The following is a 15425-nucleotide window of genomic DNA, read 5'->3' on the forward strand; positions in this document are numbered from 1 at the left end:
TGGAACTTGCTGATTTACAGCATGTGCCAGGTTCCACATCCTTGGCATGTGGTGGACAATGGCTCCACCAAGATTTTGGAGTACAGGTGGTCCCCGAGTTATGAACGTCTGACTTACAGACAACTCGTACTTACGAATCAAGGAAGGAGAACGCCGTCCGCCATTTTAAGTCAGATCGCAACGCCGTTCATCATTTTAAGTCACTGTTGTTGCCATTGACACTGTGTTGAGTGTTTAATGTTGTATTTAATTTAAATTTTTCTTAGTAAGATTCACCCTGACCCCCCCCCCCCCCATTCTGGTCGGATGGTGGCGTGGTGAGATCAGTGCCAGGCTCGTGAACGGAGGTTCGATCCAGTGTCAGTCCGCTCCCGTGCCGGGTTGATGTTGATCCAGTGACTCCGTACCATCTGTGCTGGGTTGATGTCGAGCTCACAACTCGATCTCGTAAAAAATACACTGCCACCTCCAGTTTAAATTCCCACGCAGAATATTGTGGAAGATTAAATACCCAAACCCAGCACAGCCCCCACTTGTCACATTTAACCTGTCTCAATGCGGTGGTCCTTAGGACCCAGTGGATCTTGGGAGCCCGCAAAGCTCGGGAGCCGGCGGCAGCAGTGGTTCTGTTCCATTGACGGGAAGCGATTGCGTTTGAAAATAAAGTGGAAATAATAAAGCATTTGGAAAGAGGTGAAACACCATCGGTCATTGGAAAAGCGTTGGGCTACAGTCGGTCAACGATCGGAACAACTTTAAAGGATAATGGATAAAGTGAGAATCATGGAGCGGGTGAAAGTCGCTGCCCTAATGAAATTATTACTCAGCAACACAGTGGTTTAATTATTGGAATACATACGTTTCTGAAGTGTTTTATATGCATAGAAAGGTAAAATATATACTATATTCTGAGACAAACGTTCGACGAACTGATGCTAAATAATACCAGATGTACTTGTTCCGACTTACGTACAAATCCGACTTAAAGACGGACTTAGAAATGGAACTCGTATGTAACCCGGGGACTGCCTGCATTTGTTTGAAAGATGACATGACTGTGCACTGCATTATGACGAGACCTGATACCTATTTACAGAACTTCAGCAAAACACATCTAAGCAAAAGCACAAGGCAACTGAAGTTGTAGCTGGGAGCAATTCTTCAAACGTTTGGAGATGTGGAATGCCTGGTGAGATGGAATGGCAGTCGTGTGTAACACTCTGCCAACCTTCTCGCTAATTACAGCTGCACAATAAATGTTTACATGGTCTGAAAACTACATAGCACTTTAATAAAACATTATATTAAAGAAAATTCCAGCTGTGCAGGAGCATTTCAGTTATTGTGCAGCCTCGCACCCGTGCAGCTTAAATGGACCAGTGCAGTCTGCAGCGACAAGACCACACCCAAACAAGTGGTAGTTGATGAAGAATACCCACAAACTAATCTGGCAGGAACTAAAGTATTTACCAAACTGGATTTGTCTCATGAAAACCTCCATTTAAATTCAATAGATAAAAACGTCAACCAGGAGAGCCAACAAAATCTAACAATCAACATGTGTATTCACCCATCAGACACATAGGTAGTGACAAATCATCCAGTAATTCTTCCAGACCACCATGAACAAACGTTTTACAAGAAATAAATCACTCCTCTGCATTCAGGGTAATGTGGTAATTCTTAGGTGCATTGAAGGAGAAAACCTTCATATTCTAGCTGAGGTAGTGAAGTGATTAGATAGGCATGTGGGGAGTTAAAGAGAAACAAATGTTGTACTGTGCAATGTGTGTAACACACACACACACTCACTCAATTCTGGAAGAACTCAGCAGGTCAGGCATCACCTACTGAAAGGAATAAAGAGTCAATGCTTCAGGCTGAGTGAACTGATTTATCTTGGCTTACCAGTGGAAGCATGCATCTGTATAAAATAAAAGGTACAAACTTTTACAGAGGCTACAAAACCAAAGAGTCTATCTGAATTGGTTCTTTATTGGAAATCGAGCAAAATCTTATGCATCTTTTCCACCAGATTTGACAACAGTATTCTTGCCCCTTGAAGAGGAGTGCCTGAGGTAAAGAGTAATAAAGTGGTTATGATTTGGGAGGGTTAGCTGGGCAGTGAAGCTCACCCATTTTGGCACCAGCCATGAATTAACATCAGTGTTATGCCGCACGGCAGTTACCTGACTTGCAATGCAAGATGACCACAAAACCCATAACCCATTACATCATGTAATTGCACTACCATCCAGTAAGATTGCAGTTGGCATTTAAACTCACTGCCACTTTACTGTTTTAATCTAAAATGCTTGGATTTTCAGAATACTTTTCATAATATTGAAAAACCTTTGACCCTCTTCAGCTGAGAATTGCAGAGTTTTGTCACCCACTTGGTGAAGAAACTTCTTCCCATCTCGGTCCCGAGTCGCCACCCCCTCACTTTGAGATTGCAACTTTGGATTTTGACACCCGTAGCCACTAGCTCTACTTCGCTTGCCCCTGCGGAACGGACAGAACACACTTAGGTCACCCTCCACCTGAACAATATCACCGTCTGACAGGCTGGCCATCAAGAACATCCCCCACACACCAGTCCCACTCCTTGGTGCAAGTGTGCCCAGGGGGAACATTTTACTTATCTTGCTTCTATTTAAAGGTACAGCACAAGTTACTGGCTTTTCCAGCCCAACGAGCCCGCACTGCCAATTACACCCACGTGACCAATTAACCAACCAGCCCTTAGGTCTGTGGAATAGGTGAGGGAGCCTACACCTTACCCTGGTGGCCAGTTCAGCTCTGGTCTTGCCTCTCCTTGAAGGTTGGTCTCAGGCTGGTCTCCTCAGGAAATCTCTGGTGATGGGTGAATCAACAGTGCCCTGCCTCATGATGCTGCTTCTGGCCAGTGGGAAGAGAACTATCACTACCCATAGGCTCTGTACCAGCTTGTAACCCTTACCTTGAAGTCCATGTCCATGTAGTCAGAAGTAACGTTTGGGTCACTGAGGAGGGAATAATCGATCCCTATGTACTGGTCCACCGCTGTTTTCACTTTATAAGGGAGAAAAAGTGTTAGTCCCAGAAGTCCAGAGGAGAGTATTAACAAGACCATTGAAAAACATAATCAGTGATGGGACTTGCACTCATCTAGCTTAGACTACAGGAGGGCAAAATTGCAGATGAAAACGGTAACCTCTCCGGGATAAGTGAACCATTTCATTATCGCTCGGGCACACCAGGTCTCCCACTGGGATTCCGGGCAGCCCTTGAAGATCCTCCTGGCTGCAGGGGTGGCAAGCACTTTGTCACCAGTCCACATTTTATCTGTGCAGTTTGGAGCCAGGAGTCGCATTGTTATCAGGACGCATAGTCCGGTCCCTCACCTCACCAAGCTCCCCCACCCTCCCGACGCACTGTACTGCTGACGGCTGAGGTGGTCAGAATGCCAGGCGCCTTCACAGGAAACAACACTTTGCCCCACTCCAGTTCAGCTCCCAGGGCGGAGGTGTCACGCCAGCATGCAACACGGAGCTGGTTGTTCTCCGCGCACGCTGCATTCACTGGGCAGGATACATACATACCTGGCACGGTCTCCAGCAGAGAGTTCAGCAGCACCAGCCCTGAGTGCTGTAAGGTTGGACAAATCTACAGGAGCAGAGACAGGGGGATTATTCAGGTAGAAAAGACAATATTGCTCCTCCTCAATCGCACAGTTCAAATCAACGTGGCAACTCATGGGCATCAACAAGATTATCATCTGATATCATTCTCAGTCAGTGCTTGCCGAGAGTAGTCCATCGGGCACAGAATATCCAAAACAATTTGACTCTTTTTAAGGCATTGGTCAGATGTACGTGGAGTACCATAAGCAGATTTGGGCCCCTTACCTATGAAAAGATGTGCTGGCTTTGGAGAGGGTCCAGGCAAGGTTCACAAGAATGATCCTGGGAATGAAAGGGTTAATGTACGAGCAGCATTTGAAGGCTCCAAGCCTGTAATCACTGGGGTTTAGAAGAATGGGGGGGGATCTCATTGAAACCTATTGAATACTGAAAGAGCAAACACTAGGAAATCTGCAGATGCTGGAAATTCAAACAACACACACAAAAGGCTGGTGGAACACAGCAGGCCAGGCAGCATCTATAGGGAGAAGCACTGTCAACGTTTCGGGCCAAGACCCTTCGTCAGGACTAACCAAAAGGAAAGATAGTAAGAGATTTGAAAGTGGTGGGGAGAGGGGGAAATGTGAAATGATAGGAGAAGACCGGAAGGGGTGGGATGAAGCTAAGAGCTGGAAAGGTGATTGGTGAAAGTGATACCAAGCGGGAGAAGGGAAAGGATCATGGGACGGGAGGCCTCAGGAGAAAGAAAAAGCTCGTTGACTTCATTAACTTTGCCTCCAACTTTCACCCTACCCTCAAATTTACCTGGTCCGTTTCCGACACCTCCCTCCCCTTCCTTGATCTTTTTGTCTCCATCTCTGGAGATGGCCTATCTACTGATATCTACTATAAGCCTACAGACTGTCACAGCTACCTGGACTATTCCTCTTCCCACCCTGTCTCTTGCAAAAATGCTATCCCCTTCTCACAATTCCTCCGTCTCCGCCGCATCTGCTCTCAGGATGAGGCTTTTCATTCCAGGACGAAGGAGATGTCTTCCTTTCTTAAACAAAGGGGCTTCCCTTCTTCCACCATCAACTCTGCTCTCAGACGCATCTCTCCCATTTCCCGCATATCTGCCCTCACCCCATCCGTCCGCCACCCCACTCGGGATAGGGTTCCCCTTGTCCTCACCTACCATCCCACCAGCCTCTGGATCCAATGTATAATTCTCCGTAACTTCCGCCACCTCCAACGGGATCCCACTACCAAGCACATCTTCCCCCGCCCCCGCAGCTTTTCGCAGGGATCGCTCCCTACGTGACTCCCTTGTCCACTCGCCCCCCCCCCCCCTTCCCTTTCCACCAATCTCCCTCTGGCACTTATCCTTGTAAATGGAACTAGTGCTACACCTGCCCTTACACTTCCTCCCTCACCACCATTCAGGGCCCCAGACAGTCCTTCCAGGTGAGGTGACACTTCACCTGTGAGTCAGCTGGTGTGGTATACTGTGTCCGGTGCTCCCGGTGTGGCCTTTTATATATTGGTGAGACCCGACGTAAACTGGGAAACCGTTTTGCTGAACACCTATGCTCAGTCCGCCAGAAAAAGCAGGATCTCCCAGTGGCCACACGTTTTAATTCCACGTCCCATTCCCATTCTGATGTCTATCCATGGCCTCCTCCACTGTCAAAATGAATCCAAACTCAGGTTGGAGGAACAACACCTTATATACCGGCTGGGTAGCCTCCAACCTGATGGCATGAACATTGACTTCTCTAACTTCCATTAATGCCCCTCCCCTTCTTACCCCATCCCTGACATATTTAGTTGTTTGCCTGTTCTCCATCTCCCTCTGGTGCTTCCCTCCCTCCTTTCTTTCTCCTGAGGCCTCCCGTCCCATGATCCTTTCCCTTCTCCAGCTCTGTATCACTTTCGCCAATCACCTTTCCAGCTCTTAGCTTCATCCCACCCCCTCCAGTCTTCTCCTATCATTTCACATTTCCCCCTCCCCCCACTACTTTCAAATCTCTTACTATCTTTCTTTTCAGTTAGTCCTGACGAAGGGTCTCGGCCTGTAAAGTCGACAGCGCTTCTCCCTTTAGATGCTGCCTGGCCTGCTGTGCTCCACCAGCATTTTGTGTGTGTTGTTGTTGTTTGACTATTGAAAGACCCAGATAGAGTGGATGTGGAGAGGGGGAATCTAGGACCAGAGGGCACAGACTCAGAATACAAGGACATCCCTTTAGAGCAGAGATGAAGAGGAATTTCCTTAGCCAGAGGGTGATGAATCTGTGCAATTTGATGTCACAGGCAGCTGTGGAGGCCAAGTCATTGGGTATATTTAAGGCAGAGGTTAGCAGGTTCTTGATTAGTAAGAGTGTCAAAGGTTATGGGAGAAGGAGGGAGAATGGGGTTAAGAGGAAAACTATATCAGCTATGATTGAATGGAGGGTCAGACTTGCTGGGCTAAATGGCCTAATTCTGCTCCTATGTCTTATGGTCCTATAGTCTAACCCAATCACTGGTGAAGCACCCAGATACTCTGTATTCACACCCTCACACTGACACCCTACACTACATACAGTATTCCTGGATCATAAGATTACTTCTCTAACACAAGAAAAACATGCTCTGCCAAAACCTGAAGCTCAGTAGCTACAGCAAGAAGTCATCTGCATTACCGGTGCCCTCACTGTGATTAGAGATCTAGCATGTCATCAAAGACTCAGCAGTTTCTACAGACGTACGTTGGAGAATTCTATGACTGGAAGTACCACCATCTGGTATGGAGTCTCCAATGAGCAGGATTGAAGGAGGCTGCAGAGGGATGTAAACTCCATCATGGGCACCACGGAGTATATCTTCAGAAGGCAGCATGTATCACTATCTAGGACATAGCCTCTTCTCAGTACTACCATCAGGGAAAGGGTACAGGAACCTGAAGACCAGCTCTCAGTGATTCAAGAACAGCTTCTTCCCTTCCACTATGACATTACTGAATGGTCCATGAATCCATGAAGATCAGCCTTTACTGCATTTTCTAACTTATGTGACGTGATGTCTGCACTGTCCTGCTGCTGCCAAACAACACTGAAGATGGAGCCAAAGGCCAGCTTCTTCCAGTTCATCTTTGAATTCTTTTCTTTTATGTCTCTTTCCTTTTCAGGGTGGCTGGGGTCCTATTAGAGACCGTGATTTATAGCTGCACTCAAACTGTGGTGCTTCACAGCGGTGGGTTCCCGCTCACTGAGTGGCCTAGTGTTTTTGATGTCTCCAGGAGCAGCCTGGAAGATATGCACCTTCAGGGTGTGGCCCTGCTGCTCTGTGCACAACCCAATCCCTCGCCAGGCGTCGCAGGAGATCGGAAATCCAGACAGCAGTGTACGCTGCTGTCAAAATGAGCAACTTTGCAGATTGTAACATTGAAACAGTGAGCTATTGCCCCGCACCCCCTTGCTGTGGCAGGAGTGATACCTGTCTCTCCCTTGTTGGTGAGAGAGTGAGAGAGCCTGTGGGATGTCAAAGTGGTTTTTTGATGCTTGGTCTCTTTTGGGGGCTTTGCTATTGCTTGCATGGGGGTGTTGAGGGGGCTAATGCTTTTGCTGAGGCTGGTGGGGGGTTGATGCTTTGCAGTTGTTTGTGTATGGGAGGGGTGAGGGGGGCTTTGGGGTTTTAACGTTTTTCTGTCATTCTTTGTTTTTTTCCCGTTTCGTGGATGTCTGTGGAGTGTAAGAATTTCAGGTTGTATACTGTACACATTCTCTGATATTAAATAGAACCACTGAACTGCACAACATATAAGGCAGTGATAATGAACCTGAGCAAACACAAGGAAATCTGCAGATGCTGGAAATTCAAACAACACAGCAGGCCAGGCAGCATCTATAAGGAGAAACACTGTCGACATTTCGGGCCGAGACCCTTCGTTAGGATCCTGACGAAGGGTCTCAGTCCGAAACATTGACAGTACTTCTCCTTATAGATGCTGATAATGAACCTGAATCTGATTCTTCCCATTCACTTGGTGCTTCTTTGGATTATTTTCAGGTGCTTTATCTTCACCAGGAGGTGAACCTTGAGCCCAGCATGGCCACAGGGGCCTCAGCCTGCTGCCAGAGTGACCGGAGCAAATCACATGATGACTGGAGAGGACGGTGACTCTGCCTGCAATGGTCAGGCAGCCAGCCTCACACAGCACCAGATCAGACTGAGCTCCAGAGAAAAATGATTCAGTGCTTCTTGAGGGCAGCCACTGGACTGTGGAGGTGCAGAGAGCAGAGTTGCCACTGTTCCCATTGTAGCTGCATCCAGCCAGTGTTGCTGCCTGGGGTTCAGATCAGCTCCTTCATGGGGAATCATTAAGACCAGGTTGAGGCAAAAGAGACTGCAGATGACGGAATCGGGAGCGACACACATGGTGCTGGGCATGGGTCAGGCTGCATCGATGGAGAGAAATGAACAGTCAACATTTCAGATCAAATCTTTTAATCTGGTCCAGCCCAAAACACTAACTGTCCAATTTCCTTCACAGATGTTGCATGACCTACTGAGCTCTTCCACTGCCTTGCGTGTTGATCTAGGCAAGGTTTTCGGCTTTGTACTCCACAATGTCTGAACATTTGTCCAACTCTAAGGTGTGGAGGACTTGGAATCTATTACAGAGTCAAGAGATCCTTCCCTTCACTCTGAAGTGATTTGCAATGAGATTAGCACAGAATCTTCATGGCTGTTGGAGTAGGTGCCTGCCCTAGTGCTTTGTTTTATTAGGGTCACATGTACCGAGATGCAGTGAAAAGCCTTGTATTCTGTTCATACAGATCAAATCATCACATGGTGCATTATGCCAGTGCACAGTGAAAGCTACAGTGAAAGTACAGTCCAGGTAAATGATAAAGTGTAAGACCATAATGAGGTAGATTGTCAGACCAAGAGTCCATTGTATTGTACAAGAAATCCATTTAAGAGTCTGATAGTCTATGTAGTGGGATAGAAGCTGTCTTGAGCCTGGCGGTACAAGCTTTCTGGCTTTCTATACATCTTCTACCCGATTGGGAGGTGGGGGGGGGAGAAGGGAGAAAATTTGGGGAGGGTGGGGTCTTTGGATTTGTGCCCACAACTCTGCAGTTTCTTGCAGTCACGTAGGGAACAGTTGTTGCGATGTGCGTCCAGAGAGGATGCTTTCTATGGTGCATTGATTACAAATGACTCTGTCTCAAGCTCAAGCTCGGCACCACTCACTACAAAGTGGCCCATGTGATTGGTATCCCAGTGGCCTCCTAAACATTCAATCGCTCCACCTCATGTGCTCCACAGCTGGAGCATTTACCGGCTATAAAGTGCAGATATTCTCCTAAGCTACTCCAAAAGCACCTTGAAAATTTATGACATCTACCGTCAAGGAGGATAAGGACAGTGGGCAGATGGGAACACCACCACCTGCAGATTCCCTTCCAAGTCATGCACTGCCCTGAGTTGGAAATATATTGCTTTCCTTCATCATCACTGGGGCAAGTGCTGGAACTCTTTCCATCTCAGTTCTATGGGATACCCCCCCCCCCCCCCGTTCAAAAAGGCAGCTCACCTCCACATAATTAGGAATGGGCAAAAAATCTACACTCCGAAAAATGAATTAAAAGACATGGTGAATACGCAGAAAGTGAGATTTACCTGTTGGTTTATGAGGAAGCGCAAACCAGTGGTGAGAACGGTGGCGAATACTTGATAAAAGCCTCTGTAAAAGGAGACAATAGCATGAACTTAGCAAATCACCTGTATTATTAGAGAGGAGCTAAAGAAAAATACCATGTATGGGAAATCAGTGTTCTGGCATCAACCAGCAGGAAGATTGTACCCTCCACGCTAGAGAGTGAGAGAAGACATGACTTTGATCTCCACAAGCAAAGCTTCAAGTAACACATCTCAGTGAGACAATTTAAGTGTTGGCCTCTCATTTTAGATGAAATATAATTAGTAAAATCTATCAGGTCTTAGAGTAAAGTCGTTCTTCAGAAATTGAAACTTCACTGAAGAGGAATTCCACATGTTGATTTACTGTTGACATCACTTAGGGTAATTGTAAACTGGAAAATGAGTCCTGGGGTAAATAAAAACATAGCTAAAAAAATATGAGGAAACCAATTTCCCATCTGTGCCAAGAACTGTTCATATAATGGATTTACGGCAGGTGAGGTGGATGTTCAACAGTAATGGGCTATTTTATCCAGAGTTGTGTGCATGACTATCTTGCCCACGGTGTAATGTGGTCAAGTTAGCTGGTGGAGAAAAGGTATGATGTGAGATGGATGTGAAGATTCTGCAAAGTTCCATTGACAGCTGAAGCAATGGGGAAAATGAAGTGGCAGAAGGAACACAATATGGGAAATGTGAGGACATTTGCTTTGGCAGAATTGAGAAGATGATATTTACTTTTTAAGTGGTGAAATACTATCAGTACTTCTAGGAGAGTTGGTTCACAAAACTTACACAGTAAATACATAGATACAGCTAACCATGACAAAGTATTTGGATGTTGGCCTTTATTATGAGGATTTGATGAAAAAAAAACAGTAAGGAAGCTTTGCCACAGGGGTTTGGTGAGAATCTAGAGATTTCATCTTTCCTAGGGAAGGATGTACATGATTCTGTAGATCCAATAGGCTCAATGTTGGATGAGGGGGTCACCCTGAGAAGGACCTAAATAAGACTGGCCTCTGTACAAATGAATTCAGAAGAACAGATGAAGCTGAAAGTACGGGGATCTTAGAGGGACTGTCAGCGATGAAGCCAAGATGCTGGAAGGACAGGAAGCTGGGGGGAATTATACCACTTCAAAGCTCAAAGTAAATTTGTTATGAAAGTACATACAGCATATGTCACTGTATACTATACTGAGAATCATTTTCTTGTGGGCACTTTCAGTCGATGCAAAGAAACATTTGAATCAATGAAAAACAACACAGGAAGAAGGACAAACAACTAACGTGCAAAAGAAGATGAACTGTGCAAAAGCAGTAGATTGACAATATTGAGAACAGGAGTTGTAGAGTTCTTGAAAGTGAGTCCATAGTTTGTGGAATCATTTCAGTGTTCAGGTGACCGAAGTTGTCCACGTTGGTTCGGGAGCCTGATGGTTGACGAGTAACTTGGGACTAAGTTGAGGCTGGGATCTTCCTCTTCATCTAAATGAGAAAGGAACTTTTGGCATTCTTTAGCTCAGGCAATGAGACTAATAGATCTTTAATTGCTACATTAAGAGATATTGGAATGGTCAGAAACCGTGTCAGTGACCATATTAAATTTGGGGGCAGGTTTAAGGAACCACTTCTTGGGCCTGTTCTCACTTCCTTTCATGATAACTGAGAGGGATTGAGCTTTTGCTTTTCTGGAGACTCACGGATATATTTCTGTTTGTAATTGCAGTGCACCCTGTGCGATGAGACAGTGGTTTCCCATCACGACAGCAATCCTCAAACACGTCGTGCCTCGTGAGAAAAATATTTTTTTTACCTAAAACTGCCATTAAACCTTGCTTTCATTCTGGCAATGGAGGCTTTGCAGTGCACCCTGCTTATCTTCAGCTGGCCAGATTTACTCTTGGACAGATGTAGTACAGCCCAGATGTTGGCTCCTTCAGCAGAGGCATTAATCTGACCAACGTCCTGACTGTAAAAAAAACACAAAATGTCTCAGTGGTGGCAGAAAAGAACTCTAGTCATGTACCATGTCCCACTGTGGAAGTTGCAGCAAGGTAAGGGTTAAGATAATGTGCAGGCAAGAACAGTTAACAGGTAGTGTGCAGTCAGCCCTGGCAAGAAAACTCTTAGACGAGTAGTTTTCCTCTGCACAGCAGGAGACTGGAGCTATTTGCCATACAGAGTCAGGTAAAGATTCAAAGGGTTTTAGGGTAACACTTACTAGTGGTCAGTTACTTCACTAATTCTGAAGGCTAGATTCCATTTTCTATTAATACTGGTATCATTGTAGTGTGATTGGTGATTGATCATGCAAATAAGGAATTTAAACATACACAAGGTTACCAGTTGGTCAGTATCTGTATCCAACAAGTCAATCTGCATAAAAATAGCATTTCTCTGTTCTAACTTTCAGTTTGGTGATAGGGGCCGGCTGTTCTCCTTGTGCGCAAGTAAATAGAGTGTGATTTAGCAATGAGGGCAGGGTCTTCAGAGCCCAGCTAACCAGCAAAGGCACCACCACATCCCCTGGTCACAGCACCTCATAAATTCAGCTCCAGAATACCCTGCTCCTTCCCAATCTATCACCAGAAATCCTGGTCACTTCTTGAATCTTGACCAAAGTTAACCCTTACTTACACTGACACCAACACCTCACAAAACCTGATTCCTCATCAACAGCCATATCTTGGACACACCCAGTCCCCTAAGCAACCACCTCATCCTCTTTGGTGAGACCTCTGATCTCTTGCTGCACTACAATCCCAAATGACCTCACTCCATTCCTCTCAATCCATAGATACCACGTGTAAAAATTGTGTCTCAGTAACAAGATTTTCAATGCAGAACACTATTTGTAAATACACTTCTAGGTCCTGGTTTGTTGAGGGAGTTTCCCACTTTGTCTTAGGAGTAATACATGTCCACAGGGAAGAGTTAAATCATGAACACACTAAGACTGGCAAGCCTTCTGTCTCGATTACATAGCACAGTAACAGGAACACAGAATATCACCATGCAGATAGATAGAGAAATCAAGGTACATATAATGGTGCAATAGTTTTTCACAAATGAAATTGACTGCATTTTAGAGCCTGGAAAACAACTCCACCCAAACAAGCCTCTAAGTGTGGGAGAGATCAAAACTTGAGGGCACCAAAGTAAGATGGTCATTAATAACCAAAAAGGGAAATTAGAATATTTGGGAATGCAATAAAGAAGAAGCAGTTGAGATGAACATCGCAACTGCAATAACAGGAGGTTACTTCATGGAGTTAGAAATAAAAAGGGTGGAGGGAGCAAGTGAAACATGGGGGCATTGTCTAGACCATGTAGGTATTAAGAAGATGGAGGTATTACATGTCTTGGAATACATAAGGGTATATAATTCCCCAGGGATGGAGGAGAATGCAATGGGTAACTATGGAGAAAGTTGCTAGGCCCCTGTCAGAGATTCTTCTATCTTCATTAGCCACAGGCAAGGTACCAGAAGGACTGGAGGGGAGGGCATGTTGTTCCCTTAAGATGGGCAGCAGAGATAGGCCAGGTAACTGCAGGCCAGTGATCCCTGCATCAGTGCTATGAAAATTTTGGAGTAAGTTCTAAGGATTTGTGAGGGGAAAATCTTGTCTCATTAATTTAATTTAATTATTTGTGGAGGTAACCAAAGAGATTAATCTGGATAGTAGATGTCTATGGAAATTCATTTGACAAGGTGCCACGTGAAAGGCTGTCCAGATGTTTATGATGTTCAGGATCCAAAACTGGCTGACTGATCAGCGCCAGAGGATAGTGGAGGAAGGATGACGTTTTGTATGGAAGTCTGTGGTCAGTGATGTACCACAGGGATTGGTGCTTGGACCTCTGCTGTTTGTGAACTACACAATGACTTGGATGTGAATGAAGGAGTTATCATTGGTAAGTTTGCAGATGACACAGAAATTGGTGGCATTGCGGATAGCAAGGAAGATTGTCTGAGGCAACAGGAAGATATAGATCAGTTGGAAACTTGAGTAGAGCGTTTGCAAATGGAATACGGTCCTGACAAGTGCAAGGTGATACATTTTGGGAAATCAGATATGGGTAGGAGATGTACAGTGAGTGATAGAACATTGCGCAATGTTGAGAAACAGAGAAACCTTGGAGTTCAGCCAATGAAAGCATATGACATACTTCCATTCATAAGCTGCAGCATAGGTGATAAGAGTAGGGACATCGTGTAGCAGCTCCACCAAACACTAGTTAGGGCAAACTTGGAGTGGAGGGTTTTCATTACGGAGAGAGATTGGATAGGTTGGGCTCATTTCCCCTGGAGCAAAGGAGCTGATAGACAAGATTATGAGATGTATGGATGGGGTAGATGGTTAAAACATGGTATAGATATCAAAAACAAGTGGTCATGGTTTTAAGGTGAGAGCTGAGAGATTTTAAGGGGATCTTAGGAGTAAGTCTTTATCACACAGAGATATCTGAAACACATTGCTAGAGGAGGAGATGGAATCAGGTACAGTCATTAAGAGGCATTTAGAAATAGGCAAGGCATTGAAGAATATGATCCTAAAGCAGGCAGATAGGACTAGTGAGGATGGGTAAATAGCAGCATGAATGTGATAGACAGAAGGGCTTGATCTTGTGCTGTACAATTCTTATAACCCTGTGGTAAACTTTGGCATGGCCTGGTGAGAGCTGGGGGTTAAATCTCCTGGTTTTCTGCTGTAGATTCTCTGTAAAGTGAAGTTTGAAAGGATCCCCAGTGTAAAGGTGCAATACTTAACTCGCCAGCATTTCCAGTGACAGAGGGTCTCAGTGAGGAAAGCAGATGAAGCACAAATGCCGGGGATAAACAACACAACAGGACAGCACAGGTCAAGAAAGAGAAGATGAGGAAAAAAGGCACGCACATCAGCCAGTACATTATATTCCTCTGGAAGGTGATGCTGATGGACGAGTCCTGCATTTCGAGGGAGAGACCTGCGCCACGTTGGAAGCTGAGGGCAGCGCTGGATATATTCAGCTCGGTGATCTTCACCCTGCAGGATATCAAAATACAGAGCTCAGTGACCCTGGTCCTCAAGCAAACAGCAGCAAAGAACCAAAGAGACACTCACCCATTAATGGAATACTGGAATGGACCCTGTTTCCCAGACAAATCCGAAATGGTGATATTTTCAATCTCTTCAGCAACAAACTTCAGTCCTTCATACTGAACTGTAAAGAACAAAGAGTATTCACACTTGGTTTTGTTCAGCCTGGCTCGGTCATGCACAGAAAACAGAGAAGTGTGATCCAAGAGACTTCGACTATGGAGTGATTGTTGGTGCCAGACGGGGTGGTTTGAGAATCTCAGAAACTGCTGATCTCCTGGGATTTTCATGAACAACTGATTCTAGAGTTTATAGAGAATGATGTGAAAAACAAAAAAACGTCCAGTGAGTGAAAATGCCTTGTTAATGAGAGTGGTCAGAGAAAAATGGACCAACTGGTTCAAGCTGCCAGGAAGGTGACAATAACTCAAATAACCATGTATTACAACAGTGGTGTGCAGAAGAGCATCTCTGAACACACAACACATTGAACCTCGAAGTGGATGAGCTACAGGAGCAGAAGGCCACAACATACACTCAGTGACTACTTTATTAAGTACAGGAGGTACCTCATGAAGTGGCCACTGAGTGTATATTTCTGTGAGTACATGAGTGTATTGGGGTGTAAATGTGTATGTGAGTGTGATGTGACAGTGTGCTAGTGTGCATGTGTATGAGGACATGAGAATGATGTGATAGTATGTGAGACAGGGTTCGTGTGTACACCTATTGTAAACATCTTGCACTTGCAAATCTCCTCAAGATACTTCAAAGATTTTGCAAGCAGTAAACTGAGTGATGTGTGCCCACTCCTGTAATATGGGAAAGAAAATGTGCGCACCAAGGGCGTTTTATTTGTTACTCTCTCCTGAGATGTGGGTGGGTGTCACTGTCAAACCTCCAGCTGCCCAGGAGACGGTACTGGTGAGGCTCTGGCAAGTACTGCAGTCCTCATGTTAATAACTAACAGTCAGGATGTAGATCTAACAATGATGGACAAGTGACAACCTAATTCCATGTTGGAGTGGTGTGTGTGGCTAATG

General features: G+C 45.3%; 1 protein-coding gene across 3 annotated transcripts in view; it reads right to left on the minus strand.

Moving 5' to 3' along the window:
• Positions 1-15425, minus strand: part of pltp (phospholipid transfer protein) — a 122429-nt gene that overhangs the window by 41093 nt on the left and 65911 nt on the right. For all 3 annotated transcript variants that reach the window (XM_059980405.1, XM_059980406.1, XM_059980404.1), the window contains 6 exons: positions 14407-14506; positions 14200-14328; positions 11115-11270; positions 9276-9339; positions 3585-3648; positions 2963-3054 (listed from right to left, as the gene is read on the minus strand). In XM_059980405.1, the coding sequence (XP_059836388.1) occupies positions 2963-3054; positions 3585-3648; positions 9276-9339; positions 11115-11270; positions 14200-14328; positions 14407-14506 (605 nt within the window). The remainder of the gene's footprint in view (positions 1-2962; positions 3055-3584; positions 3649-9275; positions 9340-11114; positions 11271-14199; positions 14329-14406; positions 14507-15425) is intronic.

The sequence above is a fragment of the Hypanus sabinus genome, chromosome 9 (assembly GCF_030144855.1).
Source record: "Hypanus sabinus isolate sHypSab1 chromosome 9, sHypSab1.hap1, whole genome shotgun sequence".
In the NCBI taxonomy this organism is placed as follows: domain Eukaryota; kingdom Metazoa; phylum Chordata; class Chondrichthyes; order Myliobatiformes; family Dasyatidae; genus Hypanus; species Hypanus sabinus.